Consider the following 19,577-nt stretch of genomic DNA (forward strand, 5'->3'; position numbering starts at 1 on the left):
AATTTATTTAACTAATTGTTTAACTAATCTTCCACGAAAGCACATTTGGGTTTGTTTCCAATATGTCACTGTCTTCAAAGTTGAATTGGACAGTGTACATGCAACTCCGTACACTTTGTTTTGTATGATTCATTCTTTAAAGTGGAAGACTTGACAGATTTATGAACGTTAAAAATTTTAATACATTTTGCCAATTTACTGTCCAAAAGGTTGTACTGTATTGGATATTTCCCTCAACACGTATGGAAGCCTTTGTTTCCCCACATCCCTGCCCAAACTGGGCATTTTCGCTACTTATTTTTTGCCAGTCTTATATTTGAAAATGCATTAATTCATTTTAATTTGTAATCATTTAATTACGAATGATATTGAGCATCCTTTCCCATATGTATGGCCACATTTTAGTTTTATTTCTATGAATTACATGACTAGGTCCTTTATCCATTTTCTCATTTTTCTTTCTAATTTATGAGTTTTCTGTACAAGTATCGTTGCTAAGTTTCTAGGATATTTGAAATTGTGAAACCGTATCAGACAACATGAAGAATTTCCACTTCTATGTGTGCCAATAAAGTCACTTTTCCAACTGAAACATATTATGAAAAAAATATTTTTCTCTATTTGCAGAAAAGCATTTCCACACACAACAGCTAAATTATAGTCATAGGGGAATCTGTTCATTTTATTAAGTATGCCAAGTAAACGGCTATGTCTTATTTTAACACTTATGTGAAATTAAGTATATCCAATCACCATGAGTTATTTTCCTCATTTATATAAGCTTTTTACTTCTTACTTCATCTTTTTTATCTAAGCTTTCTATTATTTACAGACTGCTCAATAATAGTACAATGATAATTGTACTATTTTTTGTGACTTTCAGTGTTCACGCTTTGCTTGTTGGTTTGTTTTATGGAAGGTCTGTGCCAGGAAGGAAGCCTTAAAGGCTGGTTTGGATAAAACCATAAGCCTGCAGAAAGATCTATCAGAGATGCATGAATGGATGACGCAAGCTGAAGAAGAATACCTAGAGAGAGATTTTGAATATAAAACCCCAGATGAATTACAGACAGCAGTTGAAGAGATGAAGGTAAAATAAACCAAATAAAATAAAGCAAATAAAGTAAAAAAGAAAGATGCAACGTTGCTTGTAATTGTGATTCTGCACAATCTGCTCTTTTCTTGGTTTAATAGTAGAGGTTGATTTTTAATTAATTTAGCTTCAATTTTGATATACATTAGGTAGAATTCTTAATCTTTTTATTTATTAACGTTAACGCATTGTGGTCAAAATATAAGTATTGACAATCACAGTTTGGAACATTTTTCTCTTGAAATTATATCGTATTAAGAGATTGGAATCAACTACTCACATTAGATGTTTCTAGCTGATTCAAATTCAAATTGAAAATATATCAAAGTATTCTTTAAATGACAGTTGAAAATGTAGTTAACAGGCTGTGTTAATTTGATGGTTTAAAGAGGTCTCTTAGACTTCGGAAGTACTAAATAGTTTAACTGATGGCCTTTAATATGGACAAAAAGGACTGAGTTTACATGCACTTCTCTTGAAACAATAGGATAAAAAAAAACATTGATTTAGGACCAAGGAAACTGCTATGTAGCAGGGATTTAAGGTGAGGCTTGGAATTGAATCTACACAATGGCATTTCAGTATGGCTTTGGGCAACTCAGCGCTCAATGTAACCCTCTATTTTATCATGTACAAATCATTTCATTTCCTAACTTGAAAGTATGAACTGAGGATTGAAACTTACATGTAAGTAAATTGCCTAGCTCAGAGTGGGTACTCAGTGATTTGCAGCTATAGTGATAATTATACTTACGTACTAGCAGTAACACATAATCTAACCACATTAGCCTGTGTGGAATATTAATAGATAAATTTGTTTCAAGGCCTCATAACAGAGCAAAATCATTTTGAAGCCAGACACTTGGGTTTAAAACCTGCTTTGGGCCCTTTCCAAATGTGTAACCTTGGGCGAGTTACATAAACCCACGGAGCTTTGATTCCCACATTTGTGAAATGAGTAGCAAAATACCTGCTTTTCAGAATTATGAGAAGGATGAAGGATGAATGTCCTAATGCAATGCCTCACACAAAGTAGATGCCCAAAACTAGATAATTATTATTATCGATGTTGCATGGTAAGAAATTAATTACATGTACTTTATTATATAATTTATATGATCATTCAATGAAATTTATTATAATGAGTAGAAGAAAGTACGTGGAAACTCAAATGTTCAAATATGAAATGTATCATGTGGCTTTATTCACATGTAGAAAGTAAAATTAAAACATATAAAGAAGACTAGATTTGGAAAAACAGTAATAGTTTCTAGAGTATTAAAAACTACAAAATCATTCTAATCTAGTAATACCATATATCATCATTCATTCATCAACAAATATTTATTGCATACTTACTATGTGCCAAACACCCTTCTAGACACTGAATATAGTGGTGAGCAAGACATAAAAGCTAGCTGACTTTTGGAATTTACAATCTAGTCGGGGGGAGGGGCAGGCAATGAATGGAGAAATAAACAAACTCATTTGAGATCATGATAATTTGCCTAAGAAATAAACCAGGATTGTGAAATAAGGAATAATTAGATTTCCGGTGGGAGTTGGGGGTGGTGGGATGCTATTTTATAAAGGGTTGACTTGTAGGGCATTTGTAAGGAATTATACTTAATCTGAGATATGACTTTCAAGAAAAAGCCAACCTTAAAAAACTCTTATCAAAACCTTAAAAAGCCTTATCAAATATCTTTAAAAAAAACCCTTAAAAGTCCAATCAGAAGAAAGAGCTCCTTAAAGACCCTAAGGCTAATTGGGAGGAGAAAGAGGCCTACTTCCCTGAAGAGAGGGATAAATGACCTGAGATGATTTTGAGGAGATGGACAGCTGTCTGTTAACACAGGAATTTTGTAGGATATTTAGGAGTTTTCATTCTAAGTGAAATGAGAACGCCACTGGAAAATTTCAAACAAGGGACTATAATGTTTTAAATTTGACTGTGGAGAGTTCACCATTAGGAAAATTATGTCTTTATAGAATGTGAGTGCTAGAAGGTACTTTGGAAGCAAAATAGTCCACACTTCTCTCTGCTAATGAGAAAACTGAAATCCCCAAACAAGCTAAATAATTTAGTCATAGTCACAGGCTTTATCTGTGGTAGAACCAACAAGATTGAATATATTCCATCCCATCCCATCTGGTCTCCTCCCACCCCCAGCCCCACCCCCAGCCCATGGTATTCTATTCTATTCTATTCTATTCTATTCTATTCTATTCTATTCTATTCTATTCTATTCTGTTCTGTTCTGTTCTGTTCTGTTCTGTTCTGTTCCGTTCCGTTCCGTTCCGTTCCGTTCCGTTCCGTTCCGTTCCACTCCACTCTACCCTGTTCTGTTCTGTTCTATTCTATTCTATGAATCGTGTGGCACCCCTGTTGCCTTTCCCCTCACATCTCAATCCCCTCATGGCTGTTCTCACCACCTCTTCTAATACTATATAGCCACTGCCTCAGATCCCTAAGTAGATAATCAACAGTCAGCTTGTGTTCAGCTACTCTGTTTTGTCCAGTTCCTTGGTTTGGCTCTCGCCCTCTTCTGGCCCTCTTCCCTCTCTCCTTGAACAGTTTGCCTATCTGGCTAACCAACCAGCCAGATCCCTTTTTCTTTTCCAGGGATGGAGAGCAGACTCTCAAATTTTAAAATTTTGTCAACAATCCTTGACATGAGTAACCCCACCAATTAGTCCATGTTGATTTGCATGTTTAAATTACTGATCTAGCTACAAAATTGGTGCAGTATGGGGGTAATATTGAAAAGAGGAAGAGCTCAGGAAGCCTCTGGCAATAACAGCAAAGGGAGTTGGCAAGAAGATCCCGTTTCTTGTGTTTTCTGCCTGCCAGTCAAGGTAATCTCTTTGGGTCTGTTTCACTATTTAGAGGGTAGTGACAGTACCTTGTCCAGGCTTCCACCTGTGCTCATATTGAGAACAAATTTATCTTTATTATCAGAAGAGATTTACAGACCTCCTTTGACATCTCTCCCTGATTTACTCAGAGAGAAAGTAGAGACCTCCTTCTGTTTCTTTACTTTTCTCTCCTGTGTTTTATTTGAAAATGACAATGCTATTTTGATGATTTCCTTTCCCCTATAAACAAGCCTTTTTAATTAACGTAAAAGAGCCTAGGGGAGGGTGTGATAAGCAATATCTGATTTCAAAATTCTTTTGGAAGTCTGCAATGACTGTATACTTTATATTAAACTCTAAAAAAAAAAAGCTCTGGAATTTCACTTTTAACTATTTTCTTCTTTCTTTCTTTTTTTAATTTTTTACGCTATTGTAACTCTAGTCCTAGTGCTTACCAGCACTTATATGAATGTATTTGCTATTCTCGTTATATGGGTGATAGAGTGGTGATTCTCACGATTGAGTGAGTGTCAGAATCACCTGGAGGACTTGTTAAAACACAGACTTTGGGACCTCACCCCAGGATTTCTGAGATTTTTCATTTCTAAAACGTTTTTCATGTCATGCCAAGGAACAAGTTCCAAAATGGTTCCAAGGAACCATACTTTGAGAACCAATGGTTTGCGACATTGACCATGAAAGGTGTCTGAGCATATGATATTAGATTCATAGAGATAAAGGGAGCAAAAGCCACCTTTTCTGATGAGGATTATGTCTAAACTATACCAGTCATTTAGTTTTCTACCTTTCCTTACAGTGGAGAAATTAGTCATGATCTTCTTTTCTCTTATTTTCTCTGAACCTTTCCCAACTTCTAAGCCTGTTTTTTCAAAAGAATTTGTGAAAGCCTAAAAATCAAGGAAAGAAGTGTTCCTCATTCTGCATTTTTTGATAGTTGCATAAATTTTGTAACTTTTATAAAATGTAATTTCATTCTTTGGATCCACTACAACATGCTCCTTGTTCATCTCATGGAGGATTTGAGATAGGGTTAACAGAAACCCTGAGAAAGAAAAGCCATAACTCCCAGGATGATTTATTTAAACTCTCTGAACCTCAGTTTTCTGATGTATAATATAGAGATAACAAAATACCTCTTAGGTGGTTTTGTTAAAGATCCAACGTGGTAGTACATACAACATGTCTGACATAGCACACAACAGCACATATTAAGTGATTAATGGTTGTCAAAGTTGTTTGTAATGATAAAATTGTGATAGCCAAAATATGGTTTGTGTAGAAATGAATCCCATGCTCAGTGATGTGAAAAAACAGATTTATTTAGAATTTTGAACTAAAAATTTCAATCAATTAAATTAAAATCAGTGAAGGCAATCATTTAATAGTCAAAAAAAACTTGTATTTGCCATTATATTCTATACTTTTAAGGTATTATGGGACTAAATCCAAAGGCATAGGGTGATTGTGTTGAAAAATATAAAGGCATTTTATAGCTGACCTTGTCCATTTCCTGCCCATATCCTCTTATTCTCACTACTACACTGCGTGTAGGCCCAACTTCCACCTGCCAGAGTCTGCATTTCTTTACCTGAGGGCTCTCTGTGGCCACTGAATCCCACTTTTCCCACCTGTGTGTCCAGCTTCATGTACTAGGAAATTAACATCCCCCCAACAACCTTCAACCAGTGATGGGAGATGGCGTATAAATACCCCAGTGCCCTCACCCCTGAGTGGGATAACCCTGAGGCATGTATTTCCCAGAGCTTTTCAGCAGGATTAAACTCCAGTCACCACAGTGGTTGCTGGGTTTAATAAGTATACCCTTATAATCTCTCTTCCCTTTTCTGCCTCCATTCCCCATTCCCCTACCATTATCTCCTTCACATCGCACATAAACTACTTATGCTTGAAAGCTCATCCTCAGCATTGGCCTTTGGATGAACCCACATGAAAGATAGCATTTTGTGTGTGTCTGTGTGTGTATTTCTAACATGCATGTACACACTGGAAGTTGTTAAGGAGTGTAAATACCCTTCAACCAAAGACCAACAACAACACTCCTGTAGTTTATTACTTTTGCTAATGAGGGAGAATACACACCATGGGGAACTATAGATTGTGTGAGTAAGAGCATATTAGAAAGAACCTGTTGTAGGATTTGAGTTTGTGTTAAATGATTTGAGGGAGGGTTTAAGGGCTTTGCTTTGTATTACATGTTGTCAGCGAGTGGGAGTAACTCTATGATTGGATATTGTAATAAATTTTTCCTGGAAGGAGAGAAGACTATAGTGAGGCTGAAGGTGTAATTGATGAAGTAACAGTGACTCATGTTAACCAGGATAAGGGTGTGTTTGCTGTTTTGTGGTTTGGATAATGTTTATGATTTGTCTGTATTCTAACACGATTATGAAGTGGTATTGTTGTCATGATCCACAGTGGTAACAAAGTAGCGTGAAACGGTTTCTTTTCGAGAGGAGAAGACCAAGGCATAGCTGTGAGTGCCAGGCCAGCTCCTCATGTTCAGGGGCTGCTATTCATTTTCTCTTTCTCTTATGTGTTGTGTTTTGTTTTCAGATACTGAACAGAGCTTCCTTTTATCAAAATATGGTTCTGAATACAGCATTAAGAAGACTTTTCTATATTAATTATCTTTTGGTTTAAATAATGATATTTGTACTGATTTCAATATTATTCATCCATCTGAGTAATTTATAAGTGATTTCAATTCTAGACTATGAGATATTTTTGAACCTAGTTAGTATTGAAATATTTGTTTCTTGCTTGTTTCATATATATGCACACATATATATATATACATACACACAGACACACACACTATATCTCCACAAATACATACTCATATACAGACTACTTTTCAAACTATTGTGGTTAAGGATCTATTGCATTCCGATTATAAATTTTTTCCTTCACGTTTCCAATTTTAACTAAACCTAAGTTTATGGAAGTCATTGGAGTCAGTATTGGATTCATTTTTATTAAACTCATTCTAACAGAGATGTTGTGAGGAAGAAAGTATCTGATATATAGGAATGCATCTTGGAAGTAAAGCCATTGCCTTGCTATTAAGAGAGCATCCTTTATTTTCCAGAGAGCTAAAGAAGAGGCCCAGCAAAAAGAAGCAAAAGTGCAACTCCTCACCGAGTCCGTAACTAGTGTCATAGTTCAAGCTCTACCTGCAGCACAAGAGGCTTTAAAAAAGGAACTTGACACTCTAACCACCAACTACCAGTGGCTCTGCACCAGGCTGAATGGGAAATGCAAGACTTTGGAAGTTAGTGCTTTTCCTCATCTTTATCAATTATATGTCAACTTACGGTCTTATGCAAAGCATAATGATGAAACACATGGACTCTGGCATAAAACTGCTTAGGCTCGAATTCCTCACTCAGGCAATTACAAGTTTGTGACTTTGGGCCAGTCACTTAACTTCTGTAAACCTGTCTCCTGTCTGTAAAATGGACATAAAAATAGTACCTGTTTCATAGGGTGTTGAGAAAATTAAATGAGATATTCGATTTGAAGTACTTAGCCTAGTTCTCAATAAATGTGAGCCACTTTCATTCATATTCTTCTTCTTATTACTACTATTATGATTAGTTAACAAAATCCTATAAATAAGTTTTCTTGAGATTTGCAGAAATTGCTCTTTATTTTTTTCATATATTTGAATGTGTATAAAGTCATAAGTATCTGAGCAGGATGGTATTCTGTGGGGAAGTATATTTTATTATAATTGTCTTTAATAATTGCTGTGCCCTGTAGAGTTCTTTATAAGACATGTTGTCTAACTAGCTCTTTTTTTTGGTTTTTTTCTGAGGAAGATTTGCCCTGAGCTAACATCTGTTGCCAATCTTCCTCTTTTTGCTTGAGGAAGATTCACTCTGAGCTAGCATCTATGCCAGTCTTCCTCTAGTTTGTATGTGGGTCACCGCCTCAGCATGGCCTCTGATGAGTGGTGTAGTAGCACCCAGGAACTGAACTGGGGCTGCTGAAGTGGAGCACGCCAAACTTAGCCACAGAGCTGACCCCTAACTAGCTCTTTTGGGGGGGGGCATTTTACATTATATTTATTTATTATCGTAAGTCCTGCTTTATCTTTGTCACATGCCTTACTCCTTAGGTTATGCTTGTCAGAAAATAGTTGATAAAGGATTCAGGTGCCTCAAATGATGACCATGTAACTGCGTCAAAAACAAACGATGATCTTCCTTGTGAAAATACTGTTTACTAACAGTAAAGATTGTGCCAAGGAGCACAAGACTTTACCTAATACCAAATGCTGACACTACCAGATACTGCTCACTAGTTGGGCTTTAAATTAAGACCCCTTCCCCCACATGAACTGAGTCACCTTTGTGAATATAGTTGATAAAGAACTCAGGTGCCTCATTACTGTTGAAAACATTATTGTTTAGGTAGCTTTTTATATTGAATGTTTGATATTTAGAGGCAGATGTAACTCAGAGCAGTAGAGGAGAACCTTTAAAAATATGAAAAATATATCTTTTACCTGTATCCAAGATATTTACAATATTATAACTTTCTAATTATAAAATGTGATCTCCGAGTTTCTCCATTATTAATTCCAATTCTTTATTTATCAGTCTCTGTTGCTTTTTTATCCAATTCACTCCTCATACATTTGACTAATACCTTCTATATGTCAGGAACTATTATAGTTGCTGAGGATATAAAGTAAAATCTCTTGTATTAGTGCTATGTGAGTGCTACAGAAAATAAAACAAAGAATGAGAAGGGAACGGATGACGCTGTGAGTCTCAAGGAAGTCTCAGCTAGTTCACTATTGTATTACATGCTGGAGGAACTTTTTAAATCTAGGAAATTGCTTTCTGACAATATTTAAATAAAACACAAGTATTATATTCTTATGTTCTTAATCTGCACATCACTATTCTTTGCTTTGTGTTATTCATATTGTTAATTTAAAAGATATTGTAATCCATCAGAAATCTATTTTGGGATACGTTTTCCAAAGGGATCTTTTGTTTTTATATTAATAACAAAATTTTCAAGACTATTTGCTAAATTATCCTTCCATCTCTTATCTGGAATGACACTTCTAACCTTTTCTATTTGTATTGAAGCTATCAAGTTATTTAGAACCTTTTTATTCCCTCTCTACTGGTTTGGAATATATACACTATTTATTTTATCTTAATGGGACCCTTAATTATTATCTTGGATACCTTAATCAACAAAGTCCAACAATAGTAAATATTTCTCTGCACCTCTCTAACAACGATATAGCAGAATCATTAGAATGGTTTAACTCTGAGTTTACCTCCCACCTTTCCTATTATTATTGCAGCTTATTTCTTACTGCCCTAAATTAGTCAATGCCATTGCCGCTGCTGTTGTTGTAATTATTGTTATTTTTAATAATATTTATTTAGATTTGCAACACTATTTTGCCAATTTCTGTGATGATTTTTGCTTTTTGTATCCTTCATTTGTTTCTGCTCTTTCATTGAGTGTAAGTAGCAAATGCTCTCAGATTTTGTATGACTGAAAATGCCTTTATTTTGTCCTCAGTATTGAGTAATAGCCTAGCTGAGCATATAATTATGCTGGGGATAGTTATTTTTTACAACACTGAAAAATATTATTCTATTGTCTTCTGAAATGACTTGCTGTTAAGAAGTCGGCTGTCGAATTATTGTTCCTTTATAATTTTCTCTGATAGCTTTTCATTTTCTCCTTTTCTTTGATGCTTTGCAATTTTATTCTGTTTTATCTGTGTGCAACTTGCTTTCATTTAGACTTCGTCACCTGGTGTATTAATAATAACAGAGAGATTATTTCTCTCTTTGGTAGTCTCCATTATCTTTCTGAAGATTTTCTTTCTCCCAATCTCTCCCTTCGTTCCTAGGGGAACCTTTATTAGATCTATGAAGAATCTCCCCATCCTATATTCTGATTCTTGGCTTGCCTTTAATATTTTCTATATTCTATCTTTATCTTCTGCATTCTGGGTAATTTTCTAGACTCGGTCTTCCAATGCTCAAATTCTCAGTCTAACTGCTTACTGCATAAGTAATCCTATGATATGTAAATATATTCATCTCTATCTATATATACATCTACGTGTTTGTATTTTTTCAAAGACCATATTTTCCATTTCTCAAGGTTTTATGTAGTTATTTTACAAATCTGTCTCTTCTTTTACATAGTCTTCTGCTTTTGTGTAACTATTTCTATTTCTTGTTTTTAGTTAAACAATTTAAACTTATGTAATCTATTTGGTTGAGAAGTCTCAACTTAATGAGTAATAAGCATGAAACAGTTTTATTTTTTCGGTAACTTAAACCAACCATGTCAAACCTCATTTTCTGCTTAGTAGTTGGCTTCTAAATCAGTATTTCAGTCTGATCCTATAACTTTTCATTCACTTTTAGTTATTAAAATTTAGTCTCATTTAAATTTCGATCTCATACTTTATTAAAATCTCCCACCCATTTAGGTTAATCTTGTCACTCCGACAATTTATATAGAGGTGGGGGTGAGAAAAAGTGATCTTACAATCCCCTCCTCCCACTCAGTTTCTGGATACTGATCTCCTAGTGTTGGTGTATGGGAGGATAAGGAGGGGAAAATACATTCTTCATCTGATGTCCTTTTCTTGGCTGGCTACAACTGCTATACTCTTTTGTTAGCACCCATACACATCTGTGATGATGAGTCTGTTATCACCAGACCCCATAGGTTATCACCACTGATCTGGCTTGTTCTCTATAGACTTGTTGTGTTCTATTGGGGATCCTAGTTGTCCTTATTCATATGTACTTTGAACCCCCCAAAATATTTCCTAGGCATACATGAAAACTTGCAGCATTCAACAAGAATTTCAGGCTGACTTTTGCTGGTAGCCTTACACCACATTCCCTTGAAAATTACACCTTTTTAACCCATATTTCCATGATCCACTGGAATCTTATTTACCTACCACATCTCAATTCAGCCTGTGGGCACTGGCAGATCCCATCTTCCATGACTTTCAGGAATGAGAAACTTGAAAGAGTTGTCCTTGATTCCTCTTTGGCCGTACCAGCAGCTCAATAGGGGATGCACGCCAACCATCCCTTTCTGAATATACCCACTCACTTGATGAGCGATACTCTTTTAGGTCCTGTAAAGAAAAGGGACCAGATGAGGTTCCCCTAAACACCTCCATTAAAAGATGAGAAAAAAGAATGCCTACCTTTTCAAATTCTCCTCTCTTCACATCCCCCCAATGCCCTCCCCATCAGCTCCCTCTCTTTAGATGAGGGTTTGTGAAAACATGTAGCAGAAGTTCTCCTAACATAGAATCTAGGGAACTTAGACCTTTTATTTCTTAAGTATGAACTCTAGTTGTCAATCTCAAGAGAAATAGATCCTACTTGCAACTTTTACCACCAGGCTAAACTTGTTTATTACAAAATTCTTTAAAATTGTTCTGTTATCTCTAGATCATAAGGTGTGGATTCTACCATGTTACAGCTATTGATTCCTTCTAATGGTGGTGAATTTCCTCACGTGGTTTGTAATTTTTTGTTTGTGAGCTCATCTATATTAGGAATTGTTTTTACTGAAAATCCCTTCTGCGCTTGGTTGTTGGAGGATCGTTATGAGTCTTTTCTATTTGTCTCTACCAGAGTCTGAGAGATGTTATGTTCTACCCTATGTGTGATAAAGCCTAAACTTAGGTCTCAATTTCTTATTGGTGGATCCTTATTTTCCAACCAAAATCCAAAGGATTTTAGGCTTCCTTGTTAATTCCTTATACTCCAGTGGGTGGGGATTTTGTAGTTCTTGTTTCTAGGAGAGGTGGCATACAACTGTATGCTTTTCCGTCTCCCTGTTATGCATGAGGCCAATGCCTCTTTTCCTGTTCTAAATTAGTGTTGAATACTCTAGCTTTTATATCGTATACCCTGTTCCAATATGCCAGTATTTTGTTAAGCTTGGTTTCCCAGCCTCTGCATGCTCTTAACTTCCCTCTTTGTTTCTGCCACTTGAGGATTTTTCATACTTGTTTCATAGATCAGCTGTGAATTTAAAATGTTTTCCTTTATATTTTATCTAGCATTTCAATATGACTGAAGCAGGAGGTGGAGGGGATTACCATATCAACTCCATTTACCATTTTGAACAGAAGTTTCCTTTTTCATTTGTGCTTTCTTCAAAGACACTTTGAATTCTGTGATTTCAAAGTAATTTTAAGTTCCAAACTGTTAAGCTTAACAGTTATTCTAAATGGCTTTTTGCTCCAATTCAGGCTACAAGACTATATTTTATTTTGTAAAGGTGACCTGTAAAGCCGGTGTATTCACCCTCTCCAGCTGTGTCCTTCAGATGCGTTGAGGACATAAGAGGCCATCCATCCTGATGGTTAAATCAGCAAGGTAGTTCATTACCTCAATCTGCACCAAAGTTAATAAGGCACATTACCAGTCACATCTCCTTATCTTCAAAGCTCTAAAGTACCCTCGGGTATTTAAGGAGATATTTATATTTTCCCACTGAAATCTTTGCCCAGAAGGAAGACAGCCTGTATTCCAGCAGGAGCTGGAAATGACCCAGATTTAAGATTTCTGTCACCTTTTAAAGACAAATACTTAATTTCACTTTCTGTGATAAACTGTATGTAAAATACCAAGTGAGAATTGGTCGGCTGGCAGGGCAGGTTAGATTGATACTTTTCATCAGTTAGAGAGGGAGTGTCCTCCATAATTTGCAAGGGCTATGAGCAAAGGTGAAAATATTGGAAATCTGATAGAGTCTTTAGTTTCTCTTATAATAAAACTTTTCTCCTATGCTTCCTTTTTGGTGGTGGTGGAGCAGTAGGTGGTGGTGATTGCACTACTGTATTTATGGGTTTGCCCAGTGTTTACAATCTCAAAGCTAATGGAAGATGACCATTTTTGTATTCTTGTCCTCTAGTGCATCTTCCTGCTTCTTCCCAAGAGACATAACCATGATCCAGAAATTTGCCTTTATCATTGCCTTGCTTAAAAAAATATTTTATCAGGGGCCAGCCCGGTGGCATAGCAGTTAAGTTCTTGCGCTCTGCTTCGGCGGCCCAGGGTTCGCAGGTTCGGATCCTGGGCACGGACCTATATACAACTTGTCAAAGCCATGCTGTGGTGTCATCCCATATAAAGTAGAGGAAGATGGGCACAGATGTTAGTGCAGGGCCGATCTTCCTCAGCAGAAAGAGGAGGATTGGCAACAGATTTTAGCTTAAGGCTAATCTTCCTCACAAAAACAATAAAATAAGAAGTATTTTATCACATACATATGGATGCCTAAACAATGTATTGCTCAAATTTTCTTGTTTTAAGCATTATAAAATATGGTAACTGGGGCCAGCCCAGTGGTGTGGTGGTGAAGTTTGTCTGCTCTGCTTCGGCAGCCTGGGGTTCATGGGTTTGGATACCGGGCATGGACTTATGCACCGCTCATCAAGCCATGCTGTGGCAGCATCCCATATACAAAATGGAGGAATATGGGCACAGACGTTAGCTCAGGGCTAATCTTCCTCAGCAAAAAGTGGAAGATTGGAAATGAATGTTAGCTCAGGGCCAATTTTCCTCACCAAAAAAAAAAAAGGTAACCTATAATACATAGTTTTCTAGGGCTTACTCTTTTTGTGCAACATTTTTGTGTCTGAGACTCATCCATATTGTTCTATTTGATGAATTTTTCATTTTGACACTTGTATTCTCAGTATTTATACATTCTCCTGCTAATGGACATTAAGGTTGTTTTCTTTTTTTTTTATTTTGGCTATTACAAAAAGTGCTGAAATGAGCATTCTTGTAACTGTCTTTGTTGTCCATGAAAAGCAGTTTCTGTGAGGATATGTACCAAAAAGTGGAGTTGCTAGGTTGCTGGGTATGTGAATAGTCACCTTACTGAGAATGACAAATTGTTTTCCAAAATGGCCATTCCAATATGCACAGTCACCAGCAATAAATACAAATTTGTGTTAATGCATATCTTCTCTCTCACTTGGAATTGTCAGACTTCTCATTTGTGTCAGTCAACATGGAGTAATTTTCTCATTGTAATCCTGATGTACATTCCCCTGGTTACTAATGAGTTTAAACACGTTTTCATGTGTATTGGATATACATATATCTTTTTCTTTGAAATACTGGTTCAGGTGTTCCTTTCATTTTTCTATTGGGTTATTTGTTCATGTTTTAATTGACTTATTGGTGTTCCTTTCGTATTCTTATTCATCCATTACAAATTGTGCAATTGTTTTCTTCAAGTTTGAGGCTGTTTTTCAATTTCTTTATGGTGTCTTTTGATGAATAGGTTTTCATTATAATGTAATCAAATTTATTCATCTCTTTTTTATGCTCAGTTTTTAAAAAAATGTCTTATTTAAGATATTTTCACTCCCAAGGTCAGAAAAATGCTCTTCTTTTTTTTTTTTTTAACATTCCAAGACTGAATTTTTTTTTTTAAGGAAGATTGGCCCTGAGCTAACATCTATTGCCAATCTTCCTCTTTTTCCCTTTTCTCCCCAGAGCCCCAGTACATAGTTGTGTATCCTAGTTGTAGATCCTTCTAGTTCTTCTATGTGGGATGCCACCTCAGCATGGCTTGATGAGCAGTGAGTAGGTCCGCGCCCAGGATCCGAACCGGCGAACCCTGGCTGTGGAAGCAGAACACGCGAACTTAACTACTACGCCACGGGGCTGGCCCCAAAAATACTCTTCTATATTTTCTGACAGCCATCTTAAAGTTTTGCTTTTTTATGTATGAGTACTTTTGTACATTAATCAGTTTTTTCAATACATATCAAAAGCCATTTAAAAATAATAATATCCTTGAAATTGTTAGTAGTCATATTTCTGATAATATACCTCAAAGAAATAATTTGAAATGCGAAAAAATGCATATTCATGGTGATGTTCACCGCAAATTTATAGTAGCAAACAAAACTAAAATTAGTCTAATTATTCAATAATTGTTCATTGTTAAGGAAACAAAAATATAGCTACTTAAACTTTAGATTTTCATTAAAAATGTGTCTTCTTAGTAATATGGAAAAGTTACACGATATAAGGTTTAATGAAAAGAGCACTATAGTTAAATCCATACTTAAACTTTAACTATCAAATTATTTATATATGATAAAGTTTAGAGGAAGTCACAGAAAAGTGGTAATAGTTGATGTGTTGGGATGTTAGATTTATATATGCATTTTTATATATGCTTTTATTTTTCTATTTGCCAGACTGTAATGTTGATGAATTATTTTTTATTTAAAAAAGTAAATCACTGAATCTTGAATGTATTCATGTGATAAACTGTTTCCTTAATGATTTGTAATTATAGATGTAGTAGATGATCAAAATGACTAGTTGCATTTTCAATTATCTACTGCAAAGGAAAGGTAAAAGATATAAAATAAATATGTTGTATTGTCAAAAGTTTTGAAAATGGAAATGCCAATATCTCACGTTCACTTTTTTATCAGAATGTTTCATCTGGGATTTATATTTCTTTCTTAGGAAGTCTGGGCATGTTGGCATGAGTTATTGTCATACTTGGAGAAAGCAAACAAGTGGCTGAATGAAGTAGAATTCAAACTTAAAACCACTGAAAATATTCCTGGTGGACCCGAGGAAATCTCTGAGGTGCTAGATGTAAGTTGTGAATTAATCTAAATGATGATAATTTATATGCAGTATTGCAAGATGTCAAATACCAAATAAAAAATAAATTCAAAGAAAATAACGCAGAGAGTGTTATATACATTTGCCTTTTGTATATCACTAAGTTCTATGTTGACGCTTTTCTTTACCTAATTATACCTACTATAGACCTGCAAAGACTTGTTTAAATGTATAATTTTGCTCCTTTGGAGTAGTGGTAAACAGGATGATAATATAAAACATTATTTCCAATTTAAAAGCTACGTTTATTGAATTGGAACATATATTTAACTTATTTAAAATCATAAGTTTATACCTTACAGAATATTTTGAGTTATTAAATGGACATGCTTTGGTATTAGAAATGTATCTTTATAGTCTTCATACGTTTTAGTACATACAAAATTATAGTACATTTTTAAGTTTTATTTTGGAGACCTTTAAAAAGTAAAACTTAAAGGAGTTTGCATATATAAGCTTTGATTTGTGTGAGCCCCTGACATGTAATCATTTATGCTCTATGCATTTAATTGTACTTTTGGCTAATCCTTTATGTATAAGGAATATGTAATTTTAGCATACATATTGTATGTAGAGCCATTTGTAGTGCTGCCCCTGTGTGAACCAGCTAAAATAAGGTGCATAAATTAATCAAGATGTGAAGAAAATGTAAAATGTTTCTTTTTTTTTTTGTGAGGAAGATCAGCCCTGAGCTAACATCCATGCCAATCCTCCTCTTTTTGCTGAGGAAGACTGGCCCTGAGCTAACATCTATTGCCAGTCCTCCTCCTTTTTTTCCCTTTTTCTCCCCAAAGCCCCAGTAGATAGTTGTATGTCATAGTTGCACATCCTTCTAGTTGCTGTATGTGGGACGCTGCCTCAACATGGCCAGACAAGGGGTGCGTTGGTGCGCACCAGGGATCGGAACCCAGGCCGCCAGTAGCGGAGCACGCGCACTTAACTGCTAAGCCACGGGGCCAGCCCCTAAAGTGTTTCTTTAGATCGAATAGAATTGGAATCCTAGAACATCACAGCAGAAACCTAGACATCATTATATCCAATTTCCTTAATGTCACAAGAGAATTGTAAAACCTGAAGAGGTATTAAAGAGCAATGAGAGAGGTCTCAAGTGGACTATAATTTTGTCCTTGTCCTATTCAGAGGTGTTCATTGACCAAACATTCATTGTGAATCAACAATATGATGCACCTCCAAAAAAGATAAAGCAAACTTGCAAACTTATACCGCATTACTAAAAGGATGATGGCCATAACAAAGGATATGATCATGCAGTTATCCTATTAAATGATCAATTTGAAGGATCTCATCCTCGTTTTTATTGCCTCCCAGTCCAAAGATGGCTGTTCTACCTCTAAGCTGTGTATGTGTGAAAAAGTGTGAAGGGCAAAGGGATTTCTCCTAACGAGACTGTGCCTTTTTTTAATTAGGGAAGGGAAATTCTGCTCTTGAATGTCTACCTCCATATATTGTCAGAATTATGTCACTTGGCCATCAGTAGCTATGAGAAATCGAGAAATTGAGAATGTTACCTTTCCAGGTTTTAGAGTAGAGAGAGTCAGAGAAGGTGGCTGGGAATCATTTGTTAAGTGCCCCAGTCCACAATCCTGCCACAAGCCTGTGAAGATTCACATGGAGCTGCATCATATTTTGGAAATAGCTATGACCTTTCCTGTTTTATTATCCCAATTAAATATTGCTTTAAATTGTTTATAACTAAATTATATGTAAATAAGAACATACTGAACATTTTTGTGTTAATTCAATGGATTTAGAAAAAGAAGAGAAATAGTGGTTATTGTAAATGTGTTTCAGTCACTTGAAAATTTGATGCAACATTCAGAGGATAACCCGAATCAGATTCGCATATTGGCACAGACCCTAACAGATGGCGGAGTCATGGATGAACTGATCAATGAGGAACTTGAGACGTTTAATTCTCGTTGGAGAGAACTACATGAAGAGGTATGATGATAAGAGTGAAAAATCTCTTTCAAGTGATTTGCATAAATGTCTAGCAAATACTTTTAGGCCTCTCAGATAAAATGAGGAGTACTTTAAATATTAGCTCAGCTTCTAGGTTTTAGAAATTATCACATTTAGACACGGCTGAAATATTTACATGTGTATTATGTCATTTTATCTTACAAAAGCATGATAAAGTATGGGTTTTAACAGGAAACTGAGACATAGCAAATATAACATGCTCAGGTCCACAAATGAGTAAATAGTTAATCTAATGTTCCTAATCGGATCTTATCTGACCACAAAGTTTTTTCCCCCACCCAAGATTAACCAATATGTATAGATATCCTCATATCTCTCTCCCTCTCTCTCTCTCTCCTCTCTTTCTCCTCTCTCTCTCTCTCTCCTTTTCTCTGCACATAGACACAAACACGCACACACACACATGTTGGTTATGGTCATATGTAAACTCTTAATAATGCATTTGATTCTTTTAGCACCCTAGATATTGTTTATTCTTCCAAAATAATGCAAAAGAGTTTTAATTTATATGTAACAGGGGCATTTTCATACTTAAAAATTCATACACATTGTATGAATTTTTCAAATCAAAATTAAAAGAAAATAACATATTTCTCCCAATCAAACAATGTTTTCCATACACTCTCCTAAATCAAGAATGGATTATTTGTCAAGAAGAAAAAATAGCTCATAATAAAGTTCAGTTCCATACCCATTTACTAAGTGCATCTACAACATATGGAACACTGTTCTAAGGCGTGGTGATAAGTAAAAAAAAGTTCCTACCCTTTATTACTTATAGACATTAATTAGTTAAGCAAAAATTCATTGATTTCATAGTGTGTTCAGGACATAAAAACAAATAATATCTTTATAAGATGCAAAAACTTGTGTTAAAAGTTATCACAGAGGATTAGAGAAGACAGAAAAAGGGCACATATCTGTGAGTGTCAGGAAGGTATTTGGGGTAGCTTTCTTAGAGAAGATTAGTTGTGAACTACATTTTCCAATTAGACTAGGAGATAGCCAAGTGGGCAAGTGTAGGAGGGCAATTCCAGGCAGGTGGACACTAATACATGCAAAGAATTGGAAGTATGACGGTGGTTATATACGTGAATCTGCAATCCGTTAGGTTTTGCTGGAGCATAAAGTGCAAATGAGGGAGTGGTTGAAGGGGAGCCTGAACAAGGAGGCATGAGCAAGATTGCTGAGGGAGAGCTGTGCTTCACAAACAGCCTGCTCTATAACCATGCGCTCAGGGAACTGCTGGAGGGTTTAAAATGGAAGGCGGAAGGAGAAGAGAGGTGCCACCATCTGATTACAGTACCTCTGAGGTGACTGTGGAGAATGGGCGATCTGAGAGATAGGGAGATTGCAGGCAGTGAGACCACGTAAGAAGCGATGTTTTACCTTAGTTGAAGGCAAGGGCAGTGGTGATAGGTACAGAGAAAATGACAAATCTAGGAGAGCATCTGGGTTTCTGATTTAGGTAACTGGGTATCTGTTATTTTTCATAAACAAAATTGAGAAAGTAAGAAAAGAACAGCAAGTTTGGAAGTAAAAGATCACGTGTCACTTTTTACTCCCCTTGAACCTGAGGTCCCTGCTTAAGTTTGATACCAACCAAATGCAGCAATCCCGGGTCAAGGACTTAGTGCCGGTAGTTAATCTGGGAGAGGATACAAGAGTGAAAATTTGCAAGGTTGATAAAGGGTGCTTTTATCAGTGAGTTTCCACTGTGAGTGACTGGGCTCAATCCCACTGAAAGCCTTAAAGAAATCACTTAGAACATCAGTGTTACAGAGCACGATTAGAACTCTCCAGTTGAGCTAATGGAAGCTGGAGTGCCTATCCACCAGTTGTCTTCCCTTTTTGTTTGCGGATTGCCCTTGAGTGCATAAAAT

General features: G+C 35.9%; 1 protein-coding gene across 1 annotated transcript in view; it reads left to right on the top strand.

The window, feature by feature from the left end:
- The window catches only part of LOC147911961 (dystrophin-like), a 203,895-nt gene that overhangs the window by 47,511 nt on the left and 136,807 nt on the right, over window positions 1–19,577 (top strand). Inside the window, exons 8-11 of the mRNA XM_087426448.1 lie at window positions 920–1,090; window positions 7,083–7,265; window positions 15,526–15,660; window positions 17,503–17,652. Coding sequence (XP_087282574.1) covers window positions 920–1,090; window positions 7,083–7,265; window positions 15,526–15,660; window positions 17,503–17,652 — 639 coding nt within the window. The remainder of the gene's footprint in view (window positions 1–919; window positions 1,091–7,082; window positions 7,266–15,525; window positions 15,661–17,502; window positions 17,653–19,577) is intronic.

The sequence above is a fragment of the Ceratotherium simum genome, chromosome X, assembly GCF_057802395.1.
Source record: "Ceratotherium simum simum isolate JZ-2026a chromosome X, ASM5780239v1, whole genome shotgun sequence".
In the NCBI taxonomy this organism is placed as follows: Eukaryota; Metazoa; Chordata; class Mammalia; order Perissodactyla; family Rhinocerotidae; genus Ceratotherium; species Ceratotherium simum.